Raw genomic sequence first — 24,467 nt, 5'->3', positions numbered from 1 at the left:
TCACAGCCATTTCAAACCTGACCCTCCCACCCTGCAACCTGTGCCTTCCTCAAACCATCTCGCCTCCAGGAATTACCCCCATCCACCCATTTGCCTCAGAGGGAAGCCTAGAAGCTGACCATCCTGCCTAATAACTCATGTTCAATCAATCCACAGTCCTCTTTCTATCACAAGCCACACCAATTTTACCCACTTCTCTCCAGTGTTCACTGCTGCCACCCTCATCGGGGACACCATCTCACTTATACACCTGCAACAGCCTTTCACTCCTCTTTTCCTGACACTACGTCCAACCTCCACATGGCAGCCATGGGATATGAGTGAGAGCACAGCACTCCCTCCTCAGAATGCCCGGCAGCTTCCACAGCACCCAGGGCAGGCTGTGAAGTCCTTCAGGTCTGGCCCCCATCCCTCCCTCCTCTCCTCCCAGTTCTCTGAGCTCCAGTCACTTAAGCACCTCTCAGTTCCTAACCTGTTCCCTAGTCTGGAATGCTCTCCTCCCCAAATCTTCGCAGAGGCCCGAGCTGCCTATGACCCATCCTGGACCAGCCCAAGGATACCCCTTCCCATTAGTCTACCTAATAGCATTTTTTGTTGCTTCCCTAGCATTGATTAACTTTATAGTTTTGTTCTTTTTTCCACAGGGATGTATGACCCAAGAGGGCAGACTCAACCTTCCTTATTCACTGATATATACTAGAAACAGTGCCTAGCACAAAATTGTGCACAGAAAGTAAACGGATAAATGACAAGCACAGTTCCTTGAGTTCAGGCTGACACCTATAGACCTGCCCTTTCCCTTCATCTCCATATCTGTCTCTTGGCTGGGCAGGCTCTTGTTGGGCCTGAGTCCCAGCTCTACCCTGACATTGGCCCTGCCCCTGCAGTGATGGGCCCACTCACCGGATGGGGAAGCCGGCGGCACTGATGTGGATGGTCTCCACAAGACCACAGGCCTCCAGCTGGCTCAGGACCTGCAAGGGTGGAGAGACAACGTGGTACGGGCAGCATGGGGCCAGCAGGGCAGACGGCATTCCCATGGTCCTGCCAGCGTGGACTGCAGGGTCTCCTGAGGCTCCATTGAGGGAGGTATACACTCTGGGGCTGGTGCAGGGAGAAATTAAGAAATACCTCCCTGCTAAAAGGGTCCTGGCGGCCCCAGGTCCCCTATGTGGTTCATGGCTGCTGGTACGGCTCTCACCATCCCCACAGTGCAGATGCTCTGCCTCACATGCAGCCCAGCCCCATTTGTTTTTATTTATTTTATTTTTGGCTAGGCAATCAAGTGAGTCAGCTGCAGGGCATGGGAGGTTGGTTATACTGTGAAGAGCCTTCTGGGATCTGAACCATGGTCTTGACCACAGAAGAGTGGTTCTGGCTATAACCCCCAAGGGTCACATCTACCAGTTGACTGTGGGACACTCCAGCATTGCCCAGTATTCACACCTCATCCACATCCCATGGAGCCCAGTATCCTGAGCAAAGAACAATTGCTGGCCCTTTTTGTGCAGATTAAAAATCTACAATGTAGCCGAGACTGGTTTGGCTCAGTGGATAGAGCGTCGGCCTGTGGACTGAAAGGTCCCAGGTTCGATTCCGGTCAGGGGCGTGTGCCTGGGTTGCGGGCATATCCCCAGTGGGAGATGTGCAGGAGGCGGCTGATCGATGTTTCTCTCTCATCGATGTTTCTGGCTCTCTATCTCTCTCCCTTCCTCTCTGTAAAAAATCAATAAAATATATTAAAAAAAAAATCTACTATGTAAGGCGAGACAGACTTCCAGCTAATTGCAAGAGAGCCATTCTGGGCAGCTCCAGTCTCATCTGGGCAGTGCTAGGTGAGAAGAGAGCATGAGGCGCCAGAGCCCTACTTCCTTCCTTAGCTAGGTCCCTGCAGTGCAGACCACACAACCATACACGACTGTCCTGCCAGCTATGGGGAGACAAGCCCCTCTCATGTCAGGCCCAGCCTGAGAGATCCCCTCTAGTCACTGCACTTGGAGTAGATGTCCTGCCCTTCACCCCTCCAGGGCCTTGGCCAGATAGGGCTCTCGGCGAAGCAGCTTTGGCTCGGTGTGAATTACCTCCTCCCGGAGGAAGGTCTGTGCCTGGCCCTTGCTGTTGGGCTTGATGCAGCGAATGTAGTGCGGCGTGGTGCTGTGCAGAACCTGCAGAAGCTGTTCCAGGGAGGCCTGCGGAGGGAGAGCGCGGTCAGGCAGAGGCTGGAGCTGCCTGGGGGCATCAGCTGGGCCCTGGTTAGAGACTGCAGCCAACACCTCAGCCCCAACACCAGGATCTTCCTGTGCCCTGGGATGGCTATTGGAGGCTCTGACTGTGTCCAAGCACTCCCATCCCTTGACATCCCACTGCTCCTCACATCTGCCTCCAGGGACCTTTCTTGACCTGTGACCCTCCAACTGGTTGGTCTCTCTGCATCGGGTGTCAGGGTCCCCCAAGCCCCACAATCTTCTTAGAAGAGAGCAATCAGAACCCCCAGCCATTCATTCAGGAAATAGCTGTTATTAAACCAAAGCCTATGACCCGGGCAGTCTGCTGCTGTCTCAGAGCCGAGTCTAACAAGCAGCACAGACACTGGACGGGCACCCTCGGTAGTATCTGAGGCTGGACAGGAAAGTGCTATTCAAACCTGGGCTCCCTGGGTACCTTCTCAAGGAGGAGGTGATACTGCAGAGCTTTGAAGGATGAGAAGGAATAAACTAAAAAGAGCCATGGAGGGTGGAGCTGAGGTGGCTGGGGTGAGAAGCAGAATGTGCTGAGAGACAGTAGAAAGTATAAGATACGGGAGGAGACAAACCTGCACTGGCCAAGGACAAAGTCTGAGCAGGAAGCTGAAGATCGGAATGGGCCAGGTCACAGGTGCATGTAACTATTGCTCTTCCACAGCCCCCATAAGCAGTGGGTGAGACCCCTGCGCCACCCACAGGCCCCTAGGCCAAGTGTATGTGTCTGATTCCTGTCTCTGTCTCCCACACAGGACTGTCAACTCGGTGTGAACCCGGACCATGTCTTCTTGACTCATCAATGCTCTCCGTAAACAGCACCAATCCTGGGAAGTGCTTGGCAAACATTTGAGACTGAGGAGAGACCCAAACATGTCATGTTAACACTACCAGACCCACCTTGAACCTGGACACCACCGTCAATACAGGGGTCCTGCTCTTGCCAGAAGGCTCCTCCTGGGACTTCTCTTCTGGGTCAGTAGGAAACAACACCTTGAGCAGGGGGTCCTCGGATTGCTGCAGGAGCCTGGTCAGCTCAGGGGGCACAGGGTCCTATTGGGAGAGGACGAGAACAGTGGGTGAGGGCAGGTGGTGTGTTACCCAGGGCTGTCCACAGGCCTGCCAGCCTGCTCACCCAGGCCCCAGAGGAGGGAGTTCCAGGGTAGGACAGGCCCTGAGTCCAGGAGACAAGCTGGTTGCCTATGAATCAGCAACCCAGTGTGACATGGGTCATTTCTGGGCTGGTCATGCCTGATGAGCAGACCTCAGGCAGATGGCCCCAGAGGTGACCTTGGGTTCTGGGAAGATACTCAGGAGGGAGACACACAATAGGAAGCTGCGTGTATGGGCAGCAATGACTCAGCGTGCCGTGTACCCAGGTCCCCAGGGGCCATGGCCCAGCCTCACCTTGTTCTTCTCCACCAGGCCTGCGGTGTGGTACCGCACCGGCCCCGCATAATGCACCACAATGAAGCTGGGCTCCCGGCTGAGCTTGTCGTGACCCAGGCAGGGGCTGCCTGCCAGGGCACTTTCAATGCGTGTCTGGAGTTGGGCTGCACTGCTTGGCCGGTTAAGGCGGCATTCCTACGTGGGGCGGGACAGGCAGACAGCCACAAAAGTGAGAGGGCTCCCCACACCCTTAGTCTCCACCCCATCGCCCCCATGGTAGCAGAGTTGTCACATAGGCAGTACAGTGACCCTGAGCGAAGGAGTACAGGGATTAGCAAACCCATTTGGCAGATGGGGAGACAGAGGCACAGAAAGGGCAGTGACGAGTCTTCGAGGCCCCAGAAAAGTCCAAAGCCCACCTCTGCTGCTCAGCACACTACTGATGCTCCCACCTCGTTTAAGAGGGAGCAGATGCTGATGGGGGTCCCCTCGATGAGGTCCAAACAGGTCTGGTTGTCCTGGTAGTTGACAAATGACCACTCCAGGCCCTCCAGTGCGTATTCCTCCTAGAAGGCAAGGTGAGGGGGCAGGAGGCAGCTAAGGGCTGAGGCCCAGAAGGCCATCCTATGGCTGGCCTCAGCAACACCAACTATTCCAGAATGGCATCAAGAACTAAAGGCTAGGTCCTGGGGGCCAGGAAGAGATAGAGGATCCAGGACGGCCCCACCCTGCCACACGCTCACCTGCTGAGCCCTTAGGTAGTGAGCCACAAAGTGCTGCTGCAGCTTCTCATTGGCATAGTTGATGCATAGCTGTTCCAGACTGTTGTCAGGGAATGACTCAAAGCCGTACACATCCAGCAGGCCTGTGGGGGGTGGGGCGGTGGTGAGGGGAGAACCCATGGGGCCGCTGCAGAGGCCGGGGGACTGTAGGGGCCCAGGGTGAAGCTTCATCCTTGGCAGCCTGGGGATGAGGCTGAGCGAGCATGACACCCACAGTGGGCAGAGCACCGTACCCCACCCCAGGGTGCCATCTTTACCTCATGCCCCCTCAGAACTTGCAAACAGGAAGAAAGGCCGAATGTGTGTGAGGGGCAACCCAGGGCACCAGGTCCTCTTCAAGGCTGAATCCTTAGGTCCTGGTAGGCCCCTCCTTGAGGGCACCAGGTCCCAGGGAACATTTCCTGCATCCAGCCGTTTGGAGGGCCTGGGTCTCACCAGCCCAGTTGGTGTCTAGAATTCCACATTCTGTGAACAAACTCACTGGTGCCTCTGAGCTCTACTGCCTCCCCTACCTGACATTCCTACCCAGGTTCCAGCAAGGTTATCTTTCACTCATCCCCACTACTCTCAGACAGGTGCCATCTGAGTCTGCCTGGTGAGCTATGGACGAGTCAGATGTGAGCATCCGGGAGTAGAGATGTCCTTGCCCAAACACTGGTGGACAGATGAGGGGGATGCAGGGAAGGGAAAGGAGCTGCCAGAGTTAGCACGGTGGGCCCAAAGCTGCCCTGGTCTTTTTTAGAAGGGGTGTTCCCAGCGGGGGGCCCCTGCTACCTATGAAAGTGGTCCAGGAGTCGGGGGCCGCATAGATGCTGCTGTTGATCACCGATACCAGCCAGTCGAACAGCCTGTTGGGGTTGGGGAAGAGGAGACTCTGGTGAGAGAGGGTCGAGCTGAATTTGAGGGGTGGCAGAGCTGCTCCTCCAGCCAGGGTGCCACACCCAGGAGGGCCCGAGTTCCCATAAGCACATGCACTCGTACATACACGTGTTCCGTCCCCTAATTTCAACATGCCACTTGACACCCTTACATGGCATCATGAAGGTTCTCAGAACCCAGGGTGAGAAAGCACCCTTAACCACATGACCAGAGGGTGGACATGCCCATATCACCCACTAGGAAAGGCCAGGACCCACCCGACCCTGTTCTGGGCTCCCACTTGCTGCTTGCTGGGTTGCCCTGCACTTTGGGCTGAGGTTCTGGCTCTACCACCATCTATCAAATTCCCCAGGTGCCTGGGGAAGTCTCAGGAGCTACTCCCTGCTGTCCCCAAGGATCTGGGGAGCAGGGAGGGAAGCCATCTGCTGTGTTTGGCAGCCCTCACCCTGGGCCTGGGCCTATTGCATGGCAGTGTCTGGTTCAACTCCAAAGAGGGGAGAACTTGGAGGCAGCAGGGGCCCAGAGTGCTCACCGTGCGTAGATCAGTTTGGCCAGACAGTCTCTGCGGGTGTCGCACTCGGCTAGGGAGCAGGGCTTCCGGAACACCTGCTGCTGCTTGCCCGCCCTGATGGTCCTGATCCTCAATGTCTCCACCAGTGGGTCCTCTGGGAGCCAGAGCAGCGAGGCCGATGTTCTGACAGAGCCTGGGAGGACAAACCTTCCATCCAAACAGCCCCCTTCACAAGGCAGTGAAGCCATTGTCGTGGAACCATCGCCCGCCCAAATGAACAGAGGAAACCTTGCTGGTAGGCGAAGAGACCTGCCAAAGGCAGAGGCAGGACATGAACCCAGGACTTCTGTGTCCCAGTCCACATTGCCACGTGTGGGACAAATTATAAACCCTCTGACCCTCGTTTGCTCATCTGTAAAATGGGGACAATGCTGCCTGCTTCAGAGATGGGGTGAGGAGTATCTTATCCAGGGCAGGACGCTACAGCTAATGTTTAATCAAATGTGAAATTCCAAATTTCACCCTCTGGCCTCTGACCCAATCCCACCGATACTGGCTCTTTTCTGGGCAGGACCGGCCTGCTCCCTGGGTGTGTGACCAAAGCCTGAGGCACAGCCCCCTGCCACCCTTGCTCTCACCCTTGGCATCGTCCATCAGCTGGCAGGGCTGGGCTTCATCCTCACAGTCAGCAAACCGGACGTTGCCGAGGTGCAGCAGTCCAGCCAGGATCTGAGGGGCAGGAGAAAGGAGACACACAGTGGGCACCTTGTAAGGGCTGGAGCCCAGCCTGAAGGCTTCTCTTCTGCTAAATATAATCACAAGAGAAGAATAATAGCAGCTCCCAGCTACTGCCCATTTGCTGCAGGACTCTATGAGACACGATTCTATGCATGATACATGCATCATCTTGGTTAATCTTTTCTTTTTTTAAAAAATATACTTTTATTGATTTCAGAGAGGAAGGGAGAGGGAGAGATAGAAACATCAATGATGAGAGAGAATCATTGATTGGCTGCCTCCTGCACGCCCCCTACTGGGGATCGAGCCCGCAACCTCAGGCATGTGCCCTTGACTGGACTCAAACCTGGGACCCTTTGGTCCACAGGCCGACGCTCTATCCACTGAGCCAAACCAGCTAGGGCTTGGTTAATCTTTTCAACATCAGAGAGGCGAGTGCTGCAACGATGTCCATGACAGAGATGAGAAGGGGACAGGTTAAATGAGAACCCGGGCAGTCTGACTACAGAAACCTCCCAGGGCAGCTGGTGGGGCCTCCAGGTCACCATGGTCTGTCCCTCTGCCTTCCCCTCTGGAGTAGACTGTAGAACACAGCTCCTGTTCCTCGTGGAGCAGGCTTCTATGGAGCTGGGCTTGGACTCCCTTTGGCCCTTTCCCAGCACAGCTGGGCTCTGATGGCCCAGCCTAGGGGAGGATCTGTGACCATGGTGTCTGTACAGTGGGGGCCCTCTTGCCTTTGCACTTGATGCATGTGGATGAGCCCCTAGGAGCTGTAGAAAGGAGGCTGCTGTGCCCGATGGGCAGTGTGGCTGGAACAGAGGGTCACGCCAACCCCCAGCCAGCACTCCTGTCTGGACACCCTACTATTGTCCACTCCTGCTGTCCCTCTGGCCAGGTGCTTGCCTGGCAGTGTCCACACTGGCCATGATCCCCTCCCTGCCTGAGGAGCCCCACCTGGAGATGGAGGTCACTTTCCACTGCACTGCCACCTCCCTGCAGTGGCTCCCGTCTCTGCTGCCAGCCTATCCTATCTACTCCCTCCCATTGCTCTGGTGGGTGAGGAGGTGAGGGAGCAGGAGGTAGTCAGTCGGCAAAGACAGATGGGAGGAGGGAGGCCAATAATGGGGATGAGGAGCCCAGTTCACCTGGGTCAGCATGTCCGGAGAGGAGGGGAGAGAAGGTGGGAATTGGACTTACTCCGTATGGTGCAAGTCTATCTGTATCAGTGGTGTCTGACCTTGGGCAGGTCACTTTACCTCTCTAGTCTTCTCAAGCATAAAGTAGGAATAACTCCCTATACACAGGCCTGTTGAAAAACTCAGTGAGCTAAAGGGTGTAAACATGATTTTAAAATTCCTACACACCAGAGCCCATTAGCTGCCCTGGGCAAACGTGGCAGCATGCTTTCCCTACTCTGACCACTGCAGTTAAAGCTGACCCAGGCTCCTTGCCCTGTGCGCTCTAACGCTCTCGGTGCTGTTTTATACACAGAACTATGTGCTCCACGCCCCTCCCACCCTGACACCGTGTCCAGGTTCAGGGGCACAGAGGAGCGGTCCACTTCTTGGAGACTGCAAGGCGGGCCCAAAGTCTCAGATTCTCAGGAAGACTCAGGTTCAGAGGAGGCTTCCAGTGACCTCTGTCAAATGTAAGTGCCAAGGCTTTCCTTCTGACCTTAAAGATGTTGTTCTGGGTGAGGGTGTCGATGCCAAGATGAAGCATGGCCTCTCTGGTCACCTCAAAACAATCCTCTGAAAAGAAACCCAAGTCACAGCCCAGTGTCAGGACCAGAGGCCAGCAGGGGCAGTGAGGGGTGAGAGGCAGGCTGTGAGCAGAGGGGGGTGGGTGCTGGGTAAGGCTCCCCCTACCTTCCAAGGTCCTCTCTGGGTTGGGCAGCCAGGAGAAGGCGGCTCCCTCGGGGAGGTGCCACCGGAGCCTCTCGTCTGCGCTGGCTCCTTTGCAGATCTGTGGGAGGGGACAGGTTGCTGAGCTGGGGGTGCGAGGGAAGCCCAGGCCTATATAGGCCTGGGTTCGAGATAAAAGGAGTGAGAGATGGCAGTGACATCACAAGACTGTAGAGCACCCAGGGTAGGCACGGGGCAAAAGCAGAGCAACCAGTTTTCATGTCTGCAACCCGGTGCCAAACACGCCTGAGGAGGCCTATGTTTGAGGAAGGCACAACTCCTCTCTGGGGAGGCCCCAGGCTCAACCTGAGAGCCGGGGACACACTATCCATGCTTTGGGGGACCACCCGTCTGATGAAAGAGGCACAGCTCTGGGGAAGTCCTCGTTCTGTTTGGAGGAAACAGTGCCATCCTAAGGAGAGTCCCCAGCACCGTCCGGTTTGATAGAGGAGGTAATACACATCCCACGCCAAACCAGCCCAGAAGCCTAGGTCCAGTGTGCGGCAGTGTTGCACAAAGTTTGCTAGAATAAGTGGTGGCACCACTGGAAGCCAATTAAAGAGGCAGGCAGGGGGCAGAAGGAGGGGCCAGGAGTCACAGGCCATCTCCACCCTGCATCTGGGCAGCTGTGGGCCCCACCTGGCACAGACCTGGTAGAAGATGTGGAAGTTCCTCTCATTGGTGGCCTGGCAGGCCACACGAGTTTTCTCTAGGAGGTAGGTCTGGACTGCAGCTCCAGTCATCTGATGGGCCCTGGCACAAGCAGACCAGAGCCCATTAGTTACCCATTCATCCCATAGGCATTTACTGTTTGCCAGACTGCAACCCCACTTCCCGACCAGGCTCTTCCACTTCGCCAATGGGGGTCATGAGGACGAGGGACTACTCAGCAGGCCCTTGAGTGCTACGGGACATTCCCCTGCACCCAGCTCAGGTGGGCAGAGCCAAGGCCTCTGTAAGTCATTATGCCCCATCCCAAGGCAGGAGCCGAAGCCCTGCAGGGTCAAGCTCAGGGTTGTGGCCACAGAAGTGGCTGTTTAACTGTAAGTCCCCAAGCAAGGGTAAAAGCCAGGAGGAACTGCCCCAGGTTCCCCAAGGCTGCAGCAGCTATAGTTCTCTAGATTCAAAGATCACCCTCAGGGTTCACTGATCCTAATAAACCTCATACACATGCATGCCAGGAGGAGCAGGGTTCTGCCCACAGGGGTGGCCCAGGCTAGAGACTACTCCAGCCACTTGCAGACTCCCTGCCCCCGTCCTCCCATCAGCCAGGGCAGTGGCGGCAGCAGCAATTACCTGTTCATTTGGAGCTGGATGAACTTCCCAAAGCGACTGCTGTTGTTATTCCTCAGCGTGCACGCATTCCCTACAGATCACACCTCTGTTTATACCGCTCCCCTATGTTTACAGAGTCCTCATGGGCCAATGTGGCTGCAGGTCTGCTGGGGCCATGTCTCTATCAAGTCATCTAAAGGCCCCTTTTTGGTTTCCATGTCACAGGGGACAGGACTAAGCAAGTGTGACTCGGGAGTTAGAAGGACTTCCTGGCAGTGAACTGAAATGAGCAAGCCTAGGCAGCCAGGGACTGTCTTCTTTGAAGGGAAAGAATAAAAAACAACAATCTGTCACTATTGAGTTAGACAGTAGGCACAACATCTAGAGTCCCAACATGGGCACTAACTGTTGTATATCCTTAGACCAGTTCCCCTCTCCTCTGAACCATCAGGATTTAGACCAGAGGAGCCTCAGGATCCTCTCCAGCACCAGTTACATCTGCTCGAGGGAGGAGATGGCTGAATGACAGCATCTCTGCTGGAAAGAGGCTCAGGGTACCTGGAGGAGATTGGGAGCCCAAGGCAGTGAATGATACACTCATCCTCCAACCCCCACAGAGAGGGTTTCACTTTCCTCTCCCTGGAAGGTGGCAAATCCCAGAGGACATGGGACAGAGGACACTGAGCTTACCAAAAGCTTCCATGACAGGGTTGGAGTTCAAGATGCGCTGCTCGATCCTCTCTGCAATCTTGTGGCTCTCCCAGGATGTAGGTGAGGCAGCCACCACAGCATAGAACTTCATCAGGCAACGGGAAGTCCATGTCTACGGCAGAAACAGCCTGTGGGAGCCCTGCCCAAGTTCCCTCCCACCTCTGAGCCTGCCTGAGGGAAAGGTGCCCACTAGCACCATCTCCTCCACCAAGCAAGGTGCTAACCGAATGGGTGAATGCTGAATTCAACTGTGTCCTTGGGCAAAGAACTTCCCCCGCTCTGTGAAATGGGGAGTGCTTGCTTCTAGCTCCAGAGGATGTATTTAAGAAAATGAAGGGGGTCTGGGGCAGAGATGGGACAACACACCCTGACCTGAGCAGGCTACTGTATCTTAAGTATGAACAGATATTTGAGGATCAATAACTATTTGGTAAACTTCCTTTACATGAATAACAAATATAAAAACAAATGAAGGAAAAGGAACTAGAAGGAAACAGTCAATGTAAGGAGCAGAAGGCAAGTAAAAATTATGAAATATTTTCAACAATAGGAGAAGATATTGAACCTATGAAAAGACCAAGATACTGGGGGGGAAATAATAGAGAACAAGAAAGTGTTTTTAGAATTAAAATTTTGAACAAAAATTCAAAAGAATTGAAAGTTATTAAAAACAGGAAAAACAAATTTTGGAAAGATAAAGTAGGAAATATCTTCCAGAAGACAGAACAAAATGTTAAGAGATGGAAGATTAGGTGAAAAAAAAAAAAAGACTATTAAACAAGTAATCAAACTTACTAATAGGAGCTCCAGAAAGAGAAAATGGAGGGGAGTAAATTATTAGATATACTACAAAAATATTTCCCTAAACAAAAAACATGAGTTTCCAAGTTAAAATACCCACACAAAGTATCCAGCATAGAAAGTAAAAAAAAAAAAAAAAAAAGACCATGCCAAGATATACCACTGCGAGTTTTAATACCTACAGCTTTTGGAAAGTAAAATCACAATTTATGGACTAGGACTTTCAAAAGCAACACTCAATATATAAGGAAAAACTTCTAAATTTGGAAAGAAAATTAATTCTAACCTGAAATTATAAAACCCAGCCAACATATCCAATTTAAGGCAATATAAACATTTTCAGATGTGCAACTCAAAAATGTGCGCTTCATTTACTGCCTTTTCCAGGAAGCTACTAGAGAATGTGCTCCGTAAATACAAAGCAGTAGAGGAGGAAGGGACGCCGTGGACTCCAGCAAGGGGGGTTTATCATGGACACAGCAATCTGACCCCCAGAGTGAGGCAGAGAGCCCCCAGGTAATAGCTGCATGGCAGTAGCCCCAAGCAGCCACCAGGCCAGATGGGAGCAGATCTGAGAACTCTGGAAAGGGCACCTCGAAGAGAAAAAAAAAAAAAAGAACCAGATGTACTTGCCAGTTGAACAAGCTGGAAAAGCTTTGGTGATAAGTTTGGTAATAATTTAATAGGCATGTAGAAACTAAACAAATAGAAAACTGGGGTAATCATATGAGGGAAAGTAAAAACTAGACAAGGACATATAATCATAGATTACATGGTTATAATATAAATACTGCCTATTAACTTAATTAGAAATCATGATAAAATTACATATGTGTTTGGGGGCAGGGAAATAAGACTAAATCCTCATCAAAGTAGGAAATGAAAAGATTAGGTCCAAAACTGAAAAAAGCAGTCACTAACAATATCATGCTGGTTAGAAACATGATAGAAACACCCAGATACACTGCTATAAGATGTGAAAGTAGCCAGGGGGGTTGAGAAATATGGGGCAGGGTTGTTGTTTTTCTTTGTAAGCCTTGCAGTATTGCCTGATTTTTGAACTATGCAACTATGCTATTTAAAAATAAGTCTACCAGGCCCGGCCCATGACCACAGCAGCTGCTCAGTAATGAGTTACTGAGCTCTGGTTGCATGAGTCTCCAGCCAGGTCCAGCTGCAGCTCCCCAGAGGGACAGTGGGCTTTGTCCAGGAGCTGGACATGTCATTGCACTGGCCACCTTGATATAACTGTCAAAGATCTCCTCCCCACCCAAGTCCAAGTCCTCATCCCTGCAGCTTACTGCCTTCATCTGCTTCCTTGTCTATCTTTCCCAGTGGACTAAGAGCTCCCTGAAAGCCAGTTGCATCTCTGTTCCTCCCCCTGCCACTCCTCAGCGGTGAGCCCAGGGCCTAGAATCTGGCAGATACTCAGTACTCAGCAATTCCCTCATATGTGAGTGTAGACAGGGGGGGTTTATGGTCCAAAGAATCCCTTGAGAAGTTTGGTGGAAAGGGAGGGGTGGTTGCATGAGGCTTGCCAGGAGGGTGAGGCCTGGACCAGTATCCTCCTCTGACCAGCTATACAACTCCTCACCCATTCTTGTGCAACATTTGGTCTCACCTATTGTGGTTCTGCTCCCCAGGGAGCCACGTGACTCACCAGGAGCTTCTGGCCCAAGGCACTGCCCTTGCCATCATGGACAACACAGAGGATGCAAGTGGGCTACTTCAATTACTTTCCCATAAGTAATCCCAGCTACCTTCAGTGTCTATGTGCACTGGTTCGTTTAACTCTCACAGAAGTCCCATGAGTTGCGTGTTGGTCCTCCTTTCCTTGCCATTTTATAGGTGAAAGAACAGGTTTACAGGATTGAAATATCTTTCTGATGTGCTCTGAACCACTATGCTGGAATCCCCAATAGCTATCTTTTGTTTCCATCTGTGTCAGAGATGGGAGAGACCTATGATGAGGAAAGGAAGGCCCAGGTCCTGGGCCCTAGGAGGAAAGTATCTCACCTAGAGTTACATCAGAGCTGGTGGAAGAGCCTGGACTAGAATCCTGTCTCTTGACTTCCTTTCCTGCCCACCACTACACACTGACTCCCTGGTAAAGCCAGCCTGTCCCGGAATGACGAGGCAGCAAACGGCTCCACAAGGAACGTCCCCCTCCCTCTCTGCCCATCCAGCCCGTCATGAAGTGGACAGGATGGGAAAGAGGCCCTCCTACCTTTCCAGCACCACTCTCTCCACTGACAACGATGGACTGGTTGACTGGCTCAGTCAGGCTCTTGACATTCCTGTAGGTCTGTTCACCCACGGTGAAGATGTGGGGCTTCAGTTTCTGAAACATCAAGGGGCAAAAGGTCATGTGAGGGAATGCATGTCTTCAAGGAATGCTGATCCAATGATGGCTGAGATGGGGAGCCTGCCAACAGCAGTGCCAAGAGGCTTCCTCTAGAAAAATCTCCTGGATGTAACAGTGTTAGGCCCAACTGTGGGACCCCCCTGGTGGCTTTACCCACTCATCTTCTCTCAGTCTGGAAGCAGAGCTAGCCTCAAATACTTTATCCCATTTTATCTTAAAAGTCTTACTCTGTTCTGTATTATTTTGTTACTGTACTTTGCAGTTTGCAAAGAATTTCCTTCAAGTTATTGCCTAAGAAGTCTGTATTAGATGGACAGCTAATCCCCTTTCATAGATGAGAAATCTGAGGTTCGGAGGGGCCAAATAACCTTCCCAAGGCCCCTCAGCAAGTAAGTGAAACCATCTGATTTGCATTCCGAGGCCACTGTTCTCCTTTCCATCACCAAACATTAATTGTCCCCAATGTGCCAGGTATCAAGGTGGGCACTGGGAAAGCAGAGGGCACCATGACATGGCTTTTGCCCTCGAGGAAGCAGATGGTCAGTGAGATATGGGCTCTCAGGACAGACTTCACATGATTCCACCCCACAATGATTGCTTACCCACAGCTTCCTGAAGGAGAAGGCACAGTTCTGGATGGTGTCAGAGCTGTCCCTCTCTCCATCAGCTTCTGCCCCAGCCACTTCTCACCTGGACTATTACCAAGTCTTCATCTGTGCTCCCTGCCTCCTGTCTCACCTTCCTCAGCGCAACTCCCCCAGCTTCAAGGTAATTCTCCCCCCAGTGGGCACCATTCAGTCAACCTCCACTCCTGGAAGCAGCTCTGTGGGCTCTCTGCCTGCTGTGATGACTCAGAACCTTCCTATTTATCTCAGCCTCTTCCTACCTCATCTACAGCCTCTCTCCCCAAGAGCCCCTTACTGCCAGCAAGTCTGCTCTTGCCTTTCCCTGAACACATGATGCACTTGAACACCAGCTAGTCTACTCCCTGCCTGCACTTCCCCCACCCCCATAAGAATGTATTCCTTTCAGTAGAGATGAACATGCGCTGAATTTTCTAGGGTAATCCTTAGCGCATTAATTTTATCTTCTTCCCGAACAGTGGTTTGTTAAATACACAAACATATCTTTGTAAATCCTTTCCTATTAATAAACTCATAAATAAGAAAAAAATACTTTGCCCTATGTCCCTAATTTTATGATCCAAACTCAGTTAAACAAGTATTTACCTCTCATTTTGCACCACTGTCATGTGTCCAAAATTCCTTGAGCTCCTAATGGGCAGGGCTGTGGCACCAGCATGGCCGGTGCATAGATGGATAAGGACAGGGACGCTGCAAAGAGGCCTAAGGGGAGGTAGGGGAGTCCTGAGGCCCAGGAAGTGGCGGAGTCTTACCTGGGGCTGAGGAGCAGCATGGTACTCTTTCATCAGATCTGGCGAGTAGAGCTGAGGGACAGGCTTGAAGGGGTTCAGAGCCACCAGGGTGCAGCCAGCATTGGTGTAGAATGTGTCTGCCATGTACCGGGCCTGCAAACACCTCAGGACTGAGGCAGAGGTGCTTTTAGCAAACTCTGGCTTAAATGTAGACACTAGCATACACAAACATCTGCCTAACAGCACTCCCTCTGCACTCAGCCAAGAGCCATTAGATTCCAGCAGCTCCCTGATGAATAGGTACAAGATCTAATTAAGATGAACGCCAAATCTGGAGCAAAGTCGGTGTTGGGGAGCCCAGATGCACTTGCCAGGCTGGTCTGAAGCAGCGTATCTGGCTCCAGGTCCGGAGTCCTGCCTGCCTTGTCTGGCCAGGGGAAGCTGTGCTGAATACCTACACCAAAGCGCCAAGCTCTCGGAGATGGCACTCTTGAGGGGGAGGCCCATACCTGTCTCCAGCGTCACAGGGTTCACCTTGGTGAGGTCATCCAGCAGGTGCAGCGGGGCCTCCTGGCCTAGGAACTCCTGCAGGTCTTCTCTGAGGGGTTTCCCACTGTGGGCATCAGGGCCTGAACTATGGCCATTCACCTGGAGGGTATAACAGGGCCAGGAGAGCTGTGACTCAGACCAGCTGGCAGCTGTGTAGGGGTAGGACTGTACAGTGGAGAGAGAATTGGCTTCCAGTATCATAGCCTGGTGGGTTCAAATTTCAGTCCTACCACTTATTAGGCCAGTGAGCCTGGGTAAGTGACTTAACCTCTCTGAGCCACAGGTGTTTTATTTTGTAAATAAAAGAAAATAAAGCCTGTTCACAGGGCTATTGGGAAAAACAAGAAGCAATATAAAGAGCACTTAGTCCTTGGCACATAGTGAATACTGGATAAATCAATAAATGCTATCCCGTCTCCTCTGCCATGAGCTCCGGCTTCCAGGCTGGCCAGCTACTAGCCTTATTGGGCCTGGCAGGGTTGGGGGCCACGGTGGGGGGCTGGTATAGGAGTATCACAAAGGAAAAGAACCATGTTTTGGGCTTTTTTTTTTTAACACGTTAAGCGCCAAGCCTGCTTTGTCTTCCTTTCCGTTTAGCCTGCGATATCCGATTTCACCGATATGCTGGCAGCACCAGTGAGTGACGGGTCCAGACGGAAAGTATAGCGTCAGTCACCGGTGACTGACATGGCACTTAACGTGTTAAAGAAACCATTCAATTTGAGATGAAAAATCAGCTGTGAGGTAGCTCCATGCCTTCATCACCTGCCTCTTGCGGCTAAATTAATCTTGGGGGTTAATTACACAACTAGTTTCCTGTGCCCTGGGTCTACTTAAGAGGCTCAGAAGTCGAGGGAACAGGCCCTTTCTCCTCCTCCCTTTCCCATGCATGATGCCAACATTTTCCACATGTTTCTTCTCCCCATTTCTCCTCTTTTCTCTCTGGGGGATGTAGGGAAGATGGGGTTGGGAGAAGACAGTAACCTGGCTGAAATCTGCTTTTGGAGGAAAGGGTCTGTGATATGACCTGTGTGGGTTTCCATGAGACTAGTGAGCCCTACAAGTTCAAATCCCTCAAGCCCAGGTGGCAGGTGTCATTTGAGAGGCCCAAAGACAAGTTTCTTTTTTCTAAAGATATTTTTTTATTGATTTCAGAGAGGAAGGGAGAGGGAGAGAGATAGAAACATCCACGATGAGAGAGGTTATTGATCAGCTGCCTCCTGCAACCCAGGGATGTGCCCTTGACCGGAATCGAACCCAAGACTCTGCAGTCCGCAGGCTGACGCTCTATTCTCTGAGCCAAACCTGCTCGGGCAACAAAGATGTTGCCTCTTCTCTGAACTTGGGCCCACCATGATGCACAAGGCAGCGTCTTGGCCTCCAGAGTAAGTGCTGAGGTCAGAGCATAGCTAGATCCCTGGAAATCCCTCTGCTTTGGGGCCATAGTAGCCTTTTCCGAGTGGCAGAGATCCAATAGCAACCCCCCGTGTGCCCTGTGATCCATTCATCAGAATCCTTCTCTATTTCCACAAGGGTCATCTCCCACACTTTTGCACAGACTGACCTCTTTGTTTGGACCGATTATTTTCCTTCTCTACTTGGCTAATTCTTACTTCTTCTTTTTTTTTTTTAATATTTTTTTAATTGATTTCAGAGAGGAAGGGAGAGGGAGAGAGAGAGATAGAAACATCAATGATGAGAGAGAATCATTGATCGGCTGCCTCCAGCACACCCCACATTGGAGATTGAGCCCGCAGCCTGAGCATGTGCCCTGACCAGGAATTGAACTGTGACCTCCTGGTTCACAGGTCGATGCTCAACCACTGAGCCACACTGGCCAGGCCCTACTTATTCTTTAAGGCCCAGCTTCAAGGAGACATCTTCAGGGACATCTCTCAGCTTCCCCTGTGCCTCAACAATTCCGGCTGGCAGTGACATCTCTCAGGACTTCCTCACTGGCTCAGGCTTGAAGGTCACCAAAGTGCCCTCAGGATTCCCTTAACCCAGTGGTTCTCAACCTTGGCTGCACATTAGAATCACCTGGGAATCTTTTTAAAATCCTGATTTCTGGGCCTCATCCTCCGGAAATTCTGTTTCTTTGTTATGGGGTGGGGCCACAACATTAGTAACAAAGAAACAGACTTTCCGGAGGATGAGGCCCAGAAATCAGGATTTTAAAGATTCCCAGGTGATTCTAATGTGCAGCCAAGGTTGAGAACCACTGCCTTAACCACACCAAGGAAAAGAGCTATCAGCTACAACAGGGGAGATTCAAATTAGGTATCAGGAAGAACTTAACAACAGGTGAAAGGCACTGGAATAACTTCCTGAAGTGAGAAAAGAAGACCTTTAAGGGGTCGTTTTCTTCCTTCCCGGACAGGGTAGTGAAACCACATTCAGACAAGTAAAAGATACAAAGGTGCTTCAGGTGCTTTGGGGCCTGGGTAATCTGAGGGTGAGGTTTTACCTGCTGGAGCATCCTGCTTCACTGTGGTCAGCCAGAGTTCTGGGTTACAGGCACAAGGAGTGCAATCCACCTGGTCATGAGGACACAGGCTTGGGCATGGGTCCAGCAAAGGGCTCAGTTCTGGAAGAATCTGAGGTGAGTCATTCCAGAGCCTATGGCACGAGAGAGAAGACAAGGGCCACACACAGGGGAAGGCTTCTTTAGGGTGACTCACTCCTGCTCCCTGCACCGAGCAGAGGAACCAAAATGAGAACCAGAGTGAGCCTGGGCGGAAAGGAAGTCTTCTGTCCCCGCCAAGTAGGGAGCAGGGAACTTTTACAAGAGCTCCTGGAGGCTCCCTGGGCTCTTCCGGGGCTGGTTTTACTACAGGGTGAGGGGCGGGGCTGCAAATCTGGGTCGGTGTGACGTGGAGGGTGAAGACACTCGGACACAGGGACATCTCCTGCTCTCTCCTCTCCGCTAGACAGAAATAGCCTTTCTTAGCATAGCCAGTAGTTGGTGGGGTGGGAGGCTAAAGTCAACCAGATACTCCAGGAAGAGAAATCAGAGCTCAGTCATTCACTGGTAAGTCACATCACCTTCCTGGTCCACTCTGATTCCTCATCTTGCAAATGGAGATAGTAAAATCTGCCTCCCAAGGAGTGGCTGTGAAGGTCAATGAGGTCGTGGATTGAAAGCAACCCACAAAACACAAATCTGAATGTGCACTCAGAGGGGAAACATTGTTAGTACAATTAACAAAATTTGGGGGCACTAATCAGGTGGAATATTCCAGTGTCAACTTTAAAATGAGAATTTCAGAGGATGGGAGCCCATCTGAGAGAGGGGTGTTGTGAGTTGGGCTTAGGCCAATTTCTGTAAAACTGTAAGTGACCCTCAGACGCAGAATTTCCCAGGCCGCACACTGCCCCAGCAAAGCATGATGAGGGGGGTCTGAAATGGATTAACCTTGGGGGGTAGTTTCTTTTTTTAAGAAAAAATTTTTTTTAAAAAAAATTGATTTCAGAGAGGAAGGGAGAGGGAGAGAGCGATAGAAACATCAATGATGAGAGAATCATTGATTGGCTTCCTCCTGCATGTGACACAATGGGGATGGAGCCCACAGCCCAACCCGGGCATGTGCCCTGACCAGGAATTGAACCGTGACTTCTTGGTTCATAGGTTGATGCTCAATTACTGAGCCACCCTGGCCAGGAGGGGAGACTTTCTTTTTTTTTCCTTCTTGTTTTTTTTAATTGGGTGGAGACTTTCTTAAGGTTCTGAATACATCTAGCCTTTGAAAGAACAGGAATAGGAACTTCCATGGGAACATTCAGGCAGAGAAGAGCATCTGGCCTGTTAGACACATTGCACATTCACCCTGGACACTGACTGTATCCCATCCAAAGGACAGCTACGCAGAGGCTCCAGAAACTCAAGGAGAACAAAACTCCCTCGACTGGAAGCTCATCTGAGAGGACCAGAGGCAGAGCACGAGAGGTTGTGGGTTAGAACCCAAAGCCCCTCAGATGCATATCACTAGAGCTCTCTAAGCTTTATTTCCTCCACAACCACTCCTTGCGAGGCAGATTTTACTATCTCCATTTGCAAGATGAGGAATCAGAGTGGACCAGGAAGGTGATGTGACTTAACAGTGAATGACTGAGCTCTGATTTCTCTTCCTGGAGTAGTATCTGGTTGACTTTAGCCTCCCACCCCACCAACTACTGGCTATGCTAAGAAAGGATATTTCTGTCTAGTGGAGAGGAGAGAGCAGGAGGCTTTTCTGTCTCCCAGTGTCTTCACCCTCCACATCACACTGACCCAGATTTGCAGCCCCACCCCTCACCCCTGTCGTGTGCAAAAAAGGAATACTAACACCCAGACCTCACAGTGTAGAGTTCAGGATCAAATGGGCTGCCGCTAGTGGAATCCGTGAGAGCTCTTTGCAAATGTTGGTTAGTATGTGCAATGTCAGCTCTCAGCCAGAGTTAAGTCAGGTTAGAGCGGTTTTCTCCAGTCCTCCCCGCTCTTGCTCCCACTCGGCTTCGTGGTTACCAGCCAAGCAGTTCTGGAAAGGGTGTGACCACTGCGGGCAGGAGGGAGCCGGTAATGAATAGATGAAACACCAAGTCAAGGCAAGGCAAGCGGCAACCTGATCACCAGCTCCTCCTCCTCCCCAGCCTCAGGTTCTCCTCGGCTCGGAGGGCAGAATAGAAAAGCCGGGTGAGGGTCCTGGTAACCTCGCCAGCCCCGCCCCGAGCTTCCCAGCGGGAACCGGGGCTCCCGATCCTGGCAAAGGGCCCGCCGGGCCCAGGCTGGGATGCCGCTCCTTAAGCACCTGGCACGGGGAGAGTATGTCCTTCCCGGGAAGGTGGATGTGACCCCAGCCAAGGGCGCGGCTGCCCCGACGCCTCCCGGGGCCAGCGCCCCCTCCCAGGTCCCTCTGGAGAGGAGCAGGGGCGGGGACCCACCCTGCCGACCCGGACCTCCCCCCAACCCCCACTGAGGGTCGCCCGCTGCTGGCAAGGTGGAAGGTGACCATGAAAGGTCCTTGTTCACAGAAGTTCCTGGTAAGGGCCAGGATCCAGGCTGCCTTCCCTTGGGGTACGAGAGGGTCAAAAGGGAACGGGAAAGGGCAGGGAAAAGGCGCTTTGGAAAGGGGAGATGTCCACTTCTGCCTCAGCGCTCCGGGGGCAAACCGGCCTCCCCGCCCCTTGGGGGTCACGGAGGGGCTTCAGACCGGGGCTGGGGTGGCACTCACCGATCCCACGGCCTGAGCGTGCGGCCCCGCCGGCCCGGCTGGAAAAGCGGGCGGGCCGGGTGGGGCGGCGGGAAGAGCCCGAGGAGCGGAGGGAAGAGGAGGGGCGGGGGCGAACCCGAGAGAAAGCCGAGACCGCGGGCTCGCACCGCCGCAGCCGCTCCGCTAAGTGGCCGGCCGGCGGCTGGCTCCTCCCCCGGGGCGGGGCGCGCACACGCGGCGCGGGGCGCACGTGGCCTGATCGCGATGCGGGGACCCGGAGCTGGGGGCTCCTCCTGGCACAGGACGTTTTGAGAGTCTGGGTATGACTGGAGTGAAGGGGAGGCTCGGGTCCAGGCGGGAGCGGCGCGGGAGGCAGGGCGTCCTGGTTTCAGGGCCCTCGCCGGGCTGGGAGGGGCCGCCACGGCCCAATGTTTGCCGGGGCCTGCGACCCATCACCCTGACGGGCCGCGCCGCGGTCTGAATGGTGGTGCGGCGCCCGGTGCGCCTTTTCCGCTCCGGCTCCTCGGACGGGCCGGCAACGGCCACGGCCCGGGCACCCCCTTGGCCGGGCACCCCATGCTGGAGCTGGCGAGGAAACCAGCACCACCCAGGACCGGATGCGCGCGGAATTCGCCGGCCCGGAAGCGCAATCTCCCCCACTCCCGTCGGCCGGAAGCGCGGCTCGGGAGGCGGAAGCTGCCCGTTCCGCCGCCTTGCCCCTCGGGGCCGGGGGAGGCCGGCGGCCTGACCCGCGTAGACAGTCTCCGGCGGCCTGACCCGCGTAGACAGTCTCCGTCCGGGGAGCACTGAGACCAACCGGAGCACCGAGCGCGGGAGGTATACGGTCCCGACGCGGTGGTGGAAAAGGACTTGTAGTTTTTTTCAATGTACTTCATTGATTTTTTACAAAGAGGAAGGGAAAGAGCCAGAAACATTGATGAGAGAGAAACATCGATCATCTGCCTCCTGCACACTCCCCACAGGGGCTGTGCCCGCAACCAAGGTACATGCCCTTGACCGGAATCGAACCTGGGACCCTTGAGTCTGCAGGCCGATGCTCTATCCGCTGAGCCAAACCGGCCAGGGCAGGACTTGTAGTTTTAAGCCAGCCGATCGGTTTGTTACCGGCTTAGGCCGTCATGAATTCATTTATTCTACATCGTTCTTGTTGGACCAACAAATGTGTTCGCATGCGCCACTTTTCAGACATTGCTGTGTGGCCGAGAGGTGTTTATAAAACAACCCCACTATGTGCTATACTATACAGCACCCCCCCCCCCCCCCCCTTAGCCTCCGTTCTGCCTAACGTATATCTAACGGGAAATTCGGCACCTGTAATTGTAAGGAGCAGCCTGGGGCTCAAGAGGCCACTGGGGGACTCGGACGTGTGTCCTGGAGGCTCTGAACAAAAACCAAGGCCCCAACTCCCAAATGTACTTAATGCCTTCTCTGTCCCCGCCCTTCCCCTCTGTCTGATCTAACTTATAGTCATTAGTTATGTGTACTCAATTTTCATTACATAATCTTCATGACAGACCATGTTTTGTAATAGGAATTTCTGTCCGACTGGGATTTTTTTTTTTTTTTTATCATCCCAAATGTACTTTTTTGTGAGTCTGCCTTATACTGAAAATAGCTAAAGCTTTTTAACCAATAATTTCATGCTATTAGTGTAACATTCGTATCCTCATGTATTAGTGTTAGGCTTCTTCCCACAATCCTTCGAAGAGGAAGTCACACGACAGACCTAGGTTCTACTCTGAAATTTAAGATAAAAGTAAGTCAGGTACATATATATGCCAATTGCACAAGAACACTGCTTTCCACAAATGCATTCCTTTGCTCTTTGTGAAAACAGGAAGAAGAAAAAATGTCTCAAAAGCAGATGAAGGAAGCTTTTGTTAGTAACCACAATGGAACCAGCGTGCTGGAAATTACCCAGGGCTTGTGCTTGCCTGTGCTCTGCATCCTGTGCAGAGGGCTCCTGATCGTTCTCTCACAGCACTTGTGGTCTTCACATACCTGGAGAACTCGATTCTTCATTGACTTTGTTTTCCTAATAGTTCCCATGGTGACCACTTTGACCATTTTGTCTTCCTTTGTATACCTTGAGCACCTTACTGTAATTATCTTTGGGGCAGGGCTATTCTATCAAATATACTGCCGGAGAACTTGCTATGTCAGAATGCCTGTCCAGAAAATACTTGAAAAATTCTTAAAAATTAGTCTAGAATCAGAATACATTCCAGCCATCTCCTGTTTCCGTGTAATTAACAGTGCCTTTACTGCTGTTGCCATTTTGGCTGTGGACTTCCCACTTTTCCCCAGAAGATTAGCCAAAACTGAGCTCTACGGGACAGGAGCAATGGATTTTGGAGTAGGAGGCTTCGTGTTTGGAACTGCGATGGTTTGTCCAGAGATTAGGAGAAAATGTATGGAAGGGTCCAGATTTGATCATTTTACAAAGTCATTGTACTCTGTTTGGCCATTAGTCTTCCTAGGAGTAGGACGATTAATCATTATAAAATCCATAGGCTATCAGGAACATTTAACTGAGTATGGAGTTCATTGGAACTTTTTCTTTACCTTAATAGTTGTGAAATTGATAACATCACTGCTTTTGATGTTTTTCCCACCTAATAAATCCTGGATTGTGGCCATTGGCATCACTGTATTATACCAGTTAGCCCTTGACTTGACCCCATTGAAAAGGTTTATTTTGTATGGCACTGATGGCAGTGGCACAAGGGTTGGTTTATTAAATGCCAACCGAGAAGGAATAATGTCTACCTTGGGGTATGTGGCAATACACATGGCTGGTGTGCAAACAGGGTCATATGTGCTTAAAAAAAGATCACATATCAAAGACTGGATAAAAGTAGCGTATTGTATTCTACTGTTAGCTATTAGCCTCTTTGTATCTCTTTACATAGTTCAGGTAAAGGTAGAAGCAGCATCTAGAAGAATGGCCAATTTAGCCTTTTGTATTTGGATAGTTGCTTCTAGCTTGATCCTTCTTAGTAGTTTATTACTGGGTGATATAATTTTGAGTTTTGCCAAATTTCTAATTCAAGGGGCTCTAGTACCATGTTCTTGGAAACTTATCCAGTCTCCTGCTACAAATAAAAAGCATTCAGAATCTCTAGTCTCTAAAGCTGAAAGACAGAAACCCAGTCTTTGTTTAATCACAGCTATCAACAGAAACCAGTTGATTTTTTTCTTGCTGTCAAATGTAACAACTGGCCTAATCAACCTGTTGGTAGATACATTGCACAGCAGTACCCTGTGGGCCTTCTTTGTGCTCAATCTTTATATGTTTATCAACTGTTTAATTATATATATGCTACACTTGCAAGATAAGACTATAAAATTTTGGTGATCAATCGGGGTTGGATGTGTGTGTGATGAGGAATTAATGAGAATAGTAAATGTGAAGAACACGGGCTTTTGGCAGTCTAGTGTTAACTATATTTTATTATAAAATTAAGAGTTTCAGTCCTTTTCTATAACAGTAGTGAGGCTTAATATTTTAATGTATCTCTACACTATGTAAAACAAACGAATGGAGAAGAAACAAGGCCTTATGGCTTGTTAGAATGTTAAATTTCAGTATTTTAAAGAAACTATTGTATTTATAGTTGTGACACTGGAAGATTGGAGGATGGGGAGGAAGTTTTTAATTTATATCACCTTATACCATCCGTATTTTTTATTGTATGTATTTTATAATCCTTACATTAAAACATAGTGTGAATTGTGGAA

At 51.5% G+C, this 24,467-nt stretch overlaps 2 protein-coding genes across 8 annotated transcripts in view; one reads left to right on the top strand and one right to left on the bottom strand.

Moving 5' to 3' along the window:
* Positions 1-20,869, bottom strand: part of MYO19 (myosin XIX) — a 27,666-nt gene extending 6,797 nt beyond the window's left edge. For 2 of the 4 annotated variants that reach the window (XR_009449206.1, XM_059669725.1), the window contains exons 1-19: positions 20,727-20,869; positions 17,984-18,135; positions 15,477-15,615; positions 14,989-15,137; positions 13,455-13,568; positions 10,406-10,538; positions 9,737-9,806; positions 9,091-9,193; positions 8,405-8,501; positions 8,211-8,287; positions 6,437-6,527; positions 5,820-5,991; positions 5,183-5,256; positions 4,370-4,491; positions 4,079-4,192; positions 3,645-3,821; positions 3,138-3,290; positions 2,082-2,189; positions 904-974 (exon numbers count right to left, since the gene is read on the bottom strand). Coding sequence is in view for 3 of the 4 variants with exons in the window: in XM_059669725.1 (XP_059525708.1) it covers positions 904-974; positions 2,082-2,189; positions 3,138-3,290; positions 3,645-3,821; positions 4,079-4,192; positions 4,370-4,491; positions 5,183-5,256; positions 5,820-5,991; positions 6,437-6,527; positions 8,211-8,287; positions 8,405-8,501; positions 9,091-9,193; positions 9,737-9,806; positions 10,406-10,538; positions 13,455-13,568; positions 14,989-15,137; positions 15,477-15,615; positions 17,984-17,995 (1,976 nt within the window). In the remaining variant the exon portion in view is untranslated. Of the gene's footprint in view, positions 1-903; positions 975-2,081; positions 2,190-3,137; positions 3,291-3,644; positions 3,822-4,078; positions 4,193-4,369; positions 4,492-5,182; positions 5,257-5,819; positions 5,992-6,436; positions 6,528-8,210; positions 8,288-8,404; positions 8,502-9,090; positions 9,194-9,736; positions 9,807-10,405; positions 10,539-13,454; positions 13,569-14,988; positions 15,138-15,476; positions 15,616-17,983; positions 18,136-19,849; positions 19,989-20,726 lie in introns of those variants that run through there. The other 2 variants (XM_059669723.1, XM_059669724.1) reach the window with 2 other exon arrangements.
* PIGW (phosphatidylinositol glycan anchor biosynthesis class W) lies at positions 20,046-24,467 on the top strand. 4 transcript variants are annotated; one of them, XM_059669736.1, is made up of 2 exons: positions 20,046-20,535; positions 22,564-24,467. In XM_059669736.1, the coding sequence occupies exons 1-2, from the start codon at positions 20,506-20,508 to the stop codon at positions 24,082-24,084; spliced, it is 1,551 nt and encodes a 516-aa protein (XP_059525719.1). In that variant the 5' UTR covers positions 20,046-20,505; the 3' UTR covers positions 24,085-24,467. The 4 variants fall into 4 exon arrangements, with proteins under 4 accessions (XP_059525719.1, XP_059525718.1, XP_059525722.1 ...); XM_059669735.1 differs by lacking the exon at positions 20,046-20,535 and adding an exon at positions 20,914-21,025; XM_059669739.1 differs by lacking the exon at positions 20,046-20,535 and adding an exon at positions 20,927-21,542.

Source organism: Myotis daubentonii, chromosome 16 (assembly GCF_963259705.1).
Source record: "Myotis daubentonii chromosome 16, mMyoDau2.1, whole genome shotgun sequence".
NCBI lineage: Eukaryota > Metazoa > Chordata > Mammalia > Chiroptera > Vespertilionidae > Myotis > Myotis daubentonii.
Note: the sequence above shows the minus strand (reverse complement) of the source record. Positions and strands in the feature narration are given on the sequence as shown.